Genomic DNA, 9,320 nt, shown 5'->3' on the forward strand with positions numbered 1-9,320 from the left:
AGGCCAAGGCGGGCCATACTCTCTGCCTGAATCTTCGTTGTGATCCCAGCCCGCATCTCCAGATGCAGAGGGAGTCGACTGATCATTGCCTGAAGCCATAGGTGCCGCGGAAAAAAAATTCGGGGATCGGATTTCCCGTAGAAGAGAAATCGGCCGGGCTCTGATACCACTGTAACAAACTTGGACACTCCAAGTCAAGAATTAACCGCGACAGCACCAAATAACCACTTCAAAACAATTCACCGATCACAATAGATTTGCACTGGCCCGGCGGAGTTCCGTGCCTAGAGATATTGGCCCCAAAGACTGGCGCCCCTTTCGGTATTTCTTTTTATATTAATCAATCATCAAAGTACAAGAGAGCGGTTAGGGTTTCACTCTCAGACTCTGCGTCCAGATGCTCTGAGAAGTGAGGCCCTCACCACTAATTTAAAGGTTACAAGGGATGCCCAAAAGCAGAGCACCAAAAGCTTTTAAAATCAAAAGCATCAGTTCTCTCTCTCTCTTAGAGAGTCTTTTCTCTTTTTTTTTTAAAAAAAAAAGCAAAAGCAAAATTCGCGTCGCTCATCATTTTCCAAATTTTTTTTTTAAATTTTATTTTATAATAATCCGCCTCCGCGATTTCCGGAATTTAGGGTTTTTGGCAAAAATTAAAGTTTGCAGGAATTTTAGGGTTTCTGGCAGAATTTAGGGTTTCTGCTATTAGCCACGTCATCACTTTGTGACACCGCCATCATGGTAGCTTTCCAAATGGCATAGTTGTTTCTATTCAATTGCCAATCTGAGGGAAAAGTAGGAAGGGTAGGTATCTTGATTGGTTGATCATCTACGCCAAAGTAGAATTGGGACCAATCTCCCCACTCGTTGACAGTTGGTTCACCACCACCGGCGGTCTCATCCTCATGATGTACTTCGTCATCACGGGCTGAACTTGTTTCAGAGTCATCACTCTTCTCCATTGTGTTGGAGAACTTAGGTATGTGATAAGGCTAGGTCGAGGTAGAAGAGAAAATCTGCAAATCTGCCCAATACAGCCGAAATCAGCCCCAAAAGAGTAAAAAACACAGAAAAAACGGCAAACCGTCTCTTTTCGTCGCGGAAAATCAGCACCAAAAGCTCGCACAAATCACCAATCTGATTCAAGAGCATGTCGTGGCTTTGATAGCATGTCAAAGATGTAGCGGAAAAGGGTGAATCGGGTGATGAACTTGTTTGCAATTGTGAGCGAACCTCCTCTTCGTATTGGGTAGCCAATAGATCTGGTATCTATCGCGATGGGTCTCTTGGTCGTCAAGCTCCTAGCGCGTACCGCCCTTATTTGGCCTTGAATTTGTCTTTTGAGGTGGTAAGAAGATCTAAGCAGGGTGTTCGTTTTGAAGATGACCCTAATTTTTCTAAGAAGATCCAAGGAGCATGTTCGTTTCAAAGATGGCCCTAATTTTCCTTCGTCTCTAAAGAGTTTCAACAGTTTGTTGTCCTCTAGTTTGAGAGTGGATGAGAAAAGCGGAAGAAGCGGAGAAAAAGCGAGAAAAGCAAGAAAAGTTGATTTTTGAAAAAGTCAAGAAGGCACCGGGAGCCATCTAGCAGTTTAGAAGAGGAGATTTCATCCTTTGTTGACAGTTCAAACAGTGAGTGAAAGAACAAGAAGACCAAGGAGTTCAAGGATGGGGGATCAAGCAGTCAAGTCCGACACGTTTTTAGGATACTAGGAGCCCTTGAAAGGAAATGAACAGACATGGTGGTCTACTCTGTTGTTGCACAGAGAAGCACCTAAGAAGTAATTCAAGAGAGTTTTCACTTTTGCCTAGATAACGGAAGAATATGAAGATGTCATGACGGCTCGTCATCATCTGAGAATGAACAAGGAAGACACTTTGGATGACTACTACCAGAGGTTTTGGGATACCTATTTGCAAGTGTCCTCCTTTTGGAGGCTCACTTTGAAGGACCGGATTGAGCGGTTTTGCTGCGGTTTACCAAAAGAGATTCGACGGTATTGTCTGCAACAAAATCCTGACTCCATTCATAGACTTATGGGACATGCCATGCAAGATTTTGATATGCCTGTCGGCTCATTGAGTTATCCTACAGACAAGCCAGTGTCCACTTCAACTGTGCAAGAGTCTTTCAGGGAAAAGAAAGAACCAAAGGAACTGACAGAAAGTTCATCAAAGAATTCCGAAGAAGTAAGGGAATCAACTAATAATGCATTCGAGGGTTCCGACAAAACAAGGGAATCTACTGATGGTTCATCAGTGAATTTTGAAGATTTTGATTGAGGTGCCAGTGGATAGGGGAGGCTAGTGGGGCTACCAACAGGTCACAAGGCACAAGAAAAGAACTGAAAGATGCTAAGTCCATCGGATAATTTGGTCAAGGGCACTTTTTGACTCTCGATGCAAAGTGGATGGGGGAGGAGATTCTCTTCAGTTTTTTGAGCTGTACCTTGAAGCATTTCGATTATTAGCAATGTCTATGCCAGAAGTTACCGATGAATCAACATGTTGAATGTGGTGCAGTGTAGATTGCACAAGAGGGGAGCCACTCTACTTCTTTGTCATAGATTGCCTAGATTGAATAAAGTCACTAATTTCTGCTTGAGATTTTAGGGATACTGACAGTCAGACAGTATTTTGTGGAATGACTTTATGAAAATATGTACATTGAATTGGAAATTTCCTTGATTGAACTGAAGACGTGTGCTCTTTCATGAGTTATTGTCAGAGACATGTAGAGAAAGATGAAATGTCTGCAACATTTTGTCTGATGAATGATTTGAACTTGGCGCATCTAGTCATTTGTTAGAGATCAACGAGATCTGGATGTGATGTCTAAGTGAATGAGAAGTGAATATGATTGTAGTGCATCAAGATTTCTGTCTGGATGAGAAGACTAGATATTGTTGTGATTGCATCAAGAGTTCCGGAAGGACGAGATGGCTACACAGGGATCAAAGTGCATCAAGAGATGGCTAGATTGAATGACTGAACACATTGTTCAGTGTGAACTAAGTGTATGATTTTGTGAACTGAATGCTATGTGAATGTACTGTCTTATGAGGACAATCATGAGCATGGTTTGCTTCAACTATGAAAAGAAAGGATATAAATATGATGATAACAAGATTTTGTAGATCAAGACCATAGTTATCCCGAACAGGGAACGACAATGGGCAAGAAATGCCATTCCTTGTTTTGGATACCCACATCTGAAACATAGATCGAGGATTTGAAACGGGAACAGAAATTCCTTGTAACTATGATAAAGATATCCGCAAAAAGATCAACATGGGGTGGATGTGATTGCTAAGTGGTCATAATGATTATGATTTGTATCTGAGACCCTCGATAGAAATATGATTGATCAGTTGACTGATGTCTTTGTAGAACCAACTAAAGGAATTGGCCGAGAGGACAAGAAGATATGAACCCAAAAAGTGTGGCCAAGAGGGGCTAAAACAGAAGGGGTTAGGGTTTTTAATAAAAACCTAACCCAACCAACTTATGGAGCACCGGCCGAGGGGCCAAAAACCCAAAAAAGAAAAGGCACAAGGGCCAAGGCTGATTTTCGTAAAAAGCGTTGGCTGTTGACGTGGCACTGTTGTATGGAAGTTCCGCGTTTTATGTTGGCAACATGCAAACGTGGTAGGGCAGTACGGATGGCAGTTTTTGCGTAAGGCTTTTGGATAGAGCTTTTGGGTGAAAGTGCTTTTTGATCAGATGCTTTTGGGGTTCAGCTTTTGGGCATCCCTTGTAAGTTTTTAAGTGCCGAGAGGGCCTCACTTTAGAGAGCATCTGGATGCAAAGTCTCCAAGAAGAGGAGCCTCAGGAGTTGTACCTTGGTGAAGTGATAATAAAGAAATATCGAAAGGGACGCTAGTCTTTGGGGTCAGTGCGCCTTGGGATGGAACTCCGCTGTTCTGTGTCTATTCCTCTCGTCTCTCTTTATAGCGGACATGCAGACTTCACATTGTGAAGTTTTCGTCCGAGTTACGGTGTCACGTGACACATCCAACCCTACGTGTCCGTGGACAAGCTACAACACGACAAGGGTTCAGTCAGTCCAGCCAGTCTAGATTAGCAAGTGTTCTAGCACTTTTGTGAGTCTGTTCGCAGACCATGCATGCCCAGGCACTTAGTGTAGATGCATATCCTCTGGTTGCACATAGCATGATCATAAGCATTCCCATCAGAATCCATCAGAATCCTTCAGGGGAATTTTCCAGTGCATTTAACCTATTTTCCCTATTTTTGACATTTTTCACTTATTATTTTTAAGTGACTTTTGTTGGAAAGTAGGTAGGGCAAATTGAGTAAGTTTGTACATAAGCAAACCTAGACTAGCACTAATTGGCAGAAGAGGCAGCAGGAGCTCCACTGCTCAACAGGCAACTTCTCAAGCAAGAACCCCTTGGGGGCGATTTCCCTCAAGCAGACTCCCTAGCGTTTTTGATCTTCATCGCCATCACTTCCAGCCATTGGCGTTTCCAGCAAGAGCTTCATCGCCAGCAGATCCCAGCATATAGCGTTTTCCAAAATTGCAGCCGTAGCATTTTTGGAGCTAGATCGCCCTCCCTTGTGCATGGCGATTTTCAGCCCTAAGACCTGCAATTTTCAGCAGATGAAGACCATCAGTTTTCAGCCCTAAAGACCTGCAGTTTCAGCCCCCAAATCAGCGTTTTTTCAGCAGCAGAAATCAGCCCCAATTCAGCATTTTTTGATTTGTAGCAGATTTCAGCCTTGAGCGTTTTTGGACAGCATATAAAGAGTAGCAGATTTCAGCCGTAGCGTCGGTCTCGCCATCCCCATCGTCGACACCGACATAGCCTAGACTTGCATCAGTCACATGCATCCCCATTGTACCAGTTTGTGCAATCAATAGTAGACCACTCTCGCCGACGAGAGTGGCGCCTTCGGAGGAGGGTTTTACAACGTCTCTGGTGTCATATTCTCTTCTCTCTCTATCTCTCAGTCTCATGCACTTCCATTCACGATGTCCACTAACTTTGTTTGTGTCCATTGCACTCTCTCACTAAAGGAACGGAAGGCTCTCCCTTCCGTAAGAAAAAGGAACCTTGAGCATAGTTCGGAGCACTCATCTTGAGCAAAGTTTAAACATTCATTCCGCTGCACGTTACATACGACCAGTTGTGCTAATTCTTTCTATCTTTTGTGGTGATGCCCTATCAATTACCTTATTTTTGTGCTAATTTTTCCGATTTAATGCTTCTTTTAGTGCTAGGCTTCATTATGGCTGAGTCTGCCCTTGATCTCCGGAGTCATGACAGAAACTTAGTACGTTGAACTTTGTGTTGATGTATGCTCGTGTGTGTGTGTGTGGGGTGTGGTGTTTGGGAGCATATGTTAGTACCTAGTTCTACACCCACTATTGGGCACTGACGACGTTAGTGGGGATGTCGTGGTATTTAGTCAATACTATGCATGATGGAGCTGATGGTTATATTGTCTTGTGGGAGACTACCATGGGTCTATACCTTGCACTTTCCTTTATGGGTGAATCTGAGCTTATCCTGGATTCATCTAGGTATATATAATAAAAAAACCAACAGAGCGGGGAAGGTAGTATGGAGAACTTTATACATATTTGTGTATTTACAAACGGACTTGCTATTCACATCACACCCACAAGGGGGCATACCATGGGAACAACTTCCCCAATGTGGAAGAGGGTAGCACCCATTGAGCTCAGTCCGCGAGCCTCGAACCCTCCACCTAAGGGTAACAGCTCGAAGGCGCAACCTACTGAGCTACGCTCATTGGGTGACTCCTCTTCTCTCTCTGTCTCTATTGAAGTTCAGTTCAATTATTTGCAGTTTCTGTTCGTGTGTTGCTATTGATTTCTCGCTTGGGAGTGTCCAAGTTTGTAACAGGGCCATCTGAGCCCTTATGCCACGTCATTACACCTGTGACATATTTTTGTTAGGACTCCGGCGTTTTCCTCTGTAGCTTCTCAACATTTGTTGTTGAGGGGGGTGTAAGAGCTTTATGTTCACCTTCTAGATGCTTTCACTCTTGCTTACGGCTTTTCTCACGTGCATTGAGGTCCTTGGTGCCACCCTTGCACCCTTCTGGTAGGGATTCTAGGCACATAATCATTAATGGGTTTGCACCTAGCAATTTGCCCATTTTTATATTCTATTCCCAGTTTGTGGATTTTCTGTGCTGGGTACTTTTAGAGGTTAGTGGCCAGCGAGAGGGTGGGGGGACTGCGAGTTGGCACAGGTTCGTATTTTTCCCTTTCTCTTTTACCCATTTAACAGTCATGTGCTACATGTCCTCGCAGCTTTTTCTAGTGGCTATCATGCTCATTGCTACATTTACAATAGACATTCGCCATATAATGGTTCCTATGTGATAATGTTTCATTGGCAAGCCTATAGTGCTTGTTTGACAATGGGTCCTATTTTGGTCATTGGCAACAAAAAAACAAGATTTTACCTCTTTATGTAGAGTTAAATAGTTGACCAAAAGTGACAATTGCATTTTTTTTTTCTTTTGCCCTTACACTCCAAAGATTTTGGGAAAGAGAGCACTCTTTTTAGTCAGATGTGCATGATGACATGAAAGATTTTGATTCTTGTAGCCAATATCAAGGTGATGATGGGATTAATAGAAGGAATCAGAAGGTAGATCATCGTAATAATAGCAAGCAGTGTGACCCGTAGGGCCTCTCAAGGACTGATGCACTTTCGAGTACTTCCAAACAAAAATGTTACGTGAATGTAGTATATTTGCAGACGATACTTATTTCATAAGACAATTTTCAAGGTAATTGCAGAATAGTTGTCATTAGTGCATTCAACAATGTTATTTGGTCCACTCATGTTTCCTATTCTTTATAATTGGTTGTGTTCTGATCCAGTTTCTCACGTGCGATTGTGGAGCCTTAGTATCATGTCTATCGCTTGAAGATGCCCCATGGGCCATAAGCCAATTCTCTTTGGCCTCAATATGATGTTTTTTTAATTTGTTTCTCACTTTCTATGTGAAAATCTGGCTTGTTGCTCTGAATGAATTACCTGCATTGCAGAGTTTATTGTTAGTTTTCTAAAAGAAAGGTTTCGATTCTGTTCCTACTGATACTGCTTTAAACTAACATGGAATGGCAATAATTTCTATTGTTTTTATCTTGTGTATTGATAATCGATGTCTTGTCCTTAACTGATTTTGCAGATTATCAGTCGCATGCGGTGAGATTAACCTCTTACCCGTAGAACTAATTGGAACCATACTTTCATATGTATCTTCTGCTCGCCACGTGGCTCGGGCCTCAGCCACATGCCGCAAGTGGCGAGAAGCTGTGAAGTGTCACCTTCATAGGCTCAATTTTGATGATTCAGACTTCAAATTTAGGCGCAATTCAACAGATAGTGACGACGACTCGTCACCACTGGATGACTGCCGGGATGTAATAATTACAGAAGCTGTAATGCAGGCGGAGCACCTTCATGATTTGTCCATCTCATGTGCAGCCTATGGTGCAAAACTTAATGCTGCCGTTGTGGTTGCGCTTCTGCGACACACAAAGCACTCGCTGAAGTCACTCACTCTCTTGACACCAGTCAGGCCATCATGTAATGTATTGGAGAAGCTGGCCCGTAATAGAAGTACTATAGAGTCCTTAGTCTGGGGATCTGCATACCTATCTGGTCTCACTCCGAGAATTCATGGCATATCGTCCCTTGTTTCTCTCACTCTCAACAAATTGAGCAGCGGGTTTCTGAAATATGAGGATTTTCTGTTGCTTTTCTCAATGTTCCCAAAGCTGGAGCACTTGTTTCTACTCAACTTTCGTTTGGAAAGTCAGGGTGCTTCCACCATTGTGATACAGACGTCCGTGAAGACTCTCAGCATGGAGAAGCTCAGTATGGGTTTTACTAATCTTGTGGTGCGGGGAAAGAATCTTGAAAGCCTTTCACTTGTGGGCATGCGGCTTAGTGCATTGACACTATGGGGCGAGACTGCAGGTGATGTGCATATACAAAACCTATCAATTCGGTCGTCCTCGCTTGAAAAGTTAGTGCTCCCGGGCAGTTTGCAGAGTCTGTTGTTCTGGAATACAAACATTTTGCAGTTGTTCGAGGCTTGCTCGCTAGGCTCTTTGTCGAAGGTGAAGCTTGTTAAAATGGAAGGTCTTTCTGCAGCATGGCCTGCTTATTCGCAGATCATCTCCATGCCAAGCAGGAAAGTGAATGAGCTGCATATATTTGGTGGGTCTCCAGGAACTGGTATTGTTGATGTGAGTATGCTTGCATCTTGTTTTCCTTGCTTGCATTCCCTGGCCCTCGATTTCCAGCATTCTTTCTTCGGTGAATCCGACCAGCAGCAGCTCCTGGCTTTCAAGGAAATGGTGGCTCTTGAGTTGCATACTGTCATGCGACATACCGATCACGCGGCTTTTACTCAATGGATTGTCAAGTTTTTGAGCTGCTGCCCAAGTCTGAAAAGGTTGGTTATAGTGCTGGAAGGACCCAGAACGAGCTATGATGATGGTCACCAGTTTGTTGGTCGGTTAGCTTCCCTTCTTATCAATCGTATGCATGCCTACCCACTGGTCGATGTAAAATTCGAGTTTGGTCCTCGGGTGCAGTAGAGAATATGAAGGTGATTGCTGGTTTTTTTGGCTTCTTTCAACTTTCTATTCTGTATGAGCAACATGCTTCGAGTCTTTTCTTCAACCCCGTCTATGTAGAACTTGTGGGTCTTCAGCAGTGTTATTTAATGGGATATTACACCTGCAGGTATGTATGATGAAATTTTGAACATCGTGGAAAATGTGGTTTGAAGGGAAGTTTCAGCTTATCAAATGTGGTTATTGACAGCATTAAAATAACAAAGTTGGTGAGGGTATCATGTAGAATGATCCGTACATTTCCAGGCATTCAAAGTTTGTATATGGCAATGCACGAACTATCCAATGCACTCGAGAGTTTATGATTCATGCTCTACATTTTCTTCAACACTAATATTTAAATCAGTTATTTTTCTTTTTCTTTTTTGCAACTAGTGGTTCTTTTAAATTATACCATACAATGCTTGAGAGTGAATATGGATGTTGCATTTGATTCCTTTTGTTCAAGGTAATAATTCAGGGGAGCAGCACATTTTTCTTGTTTAAGGATCTAGCTCATTGTGCAATTAATCTAGCATGTGTACATTGTACTCATGCAATGCCAATTATGGTCACTGAGAGATATCTTAGTGGCATTATCTTCCGTGCTATCCACGCCCATGCACTCTCTATAATATGCTTATTTTGCCACTTTCCAGCTCTCCATTTTTTTGTAGGGTACATAGACA

At 42.8% G+C, this 9,320-nt stretch overlaps 1 protein-coding gene across 1 annotated transcript in view; it reads left to right on the top strand.

The window, feature by feature from the left end:
• Positions 1-8,942, top strand: part of LOC147450087 (F-box/LRR-repeat protein At1g67190-like) — a 29,224-nt gene extending 20,282 nt beyond the window's left edge. The window contains exon 2 of the mRNA XM_086519418.1: positions 7,194-8,942. Coding sequence (XP_086375544.1) covers positions 7,194-8,613 — 1,420 coding nt within the window. The 3' untranslated portion in view covers positions 8,614-8,942. The remainder of the gene's footprint in view (positions 1-7,193) is intronic.
• The last annotated feature ends 378 nt before the right edge of the window (positions 8,943-9,320 follow it).

The sequence above is a fragment of the Adiantum capillus-veneris genome, chromosome 9 (genome assembly GCF_014529385.1).
Source record: "Adiantum capillus-veneris isolate H3 chromosome 9, ASM1452938v2, whole genome shotgun sequence".
Lineage (NCBI taxonomy): Eukaryota > Viridiplantae > Streptophyta > Polypodiopsida > Polypodiales > Pteridaceae > Adiantum > Adiantum capillus-veneris.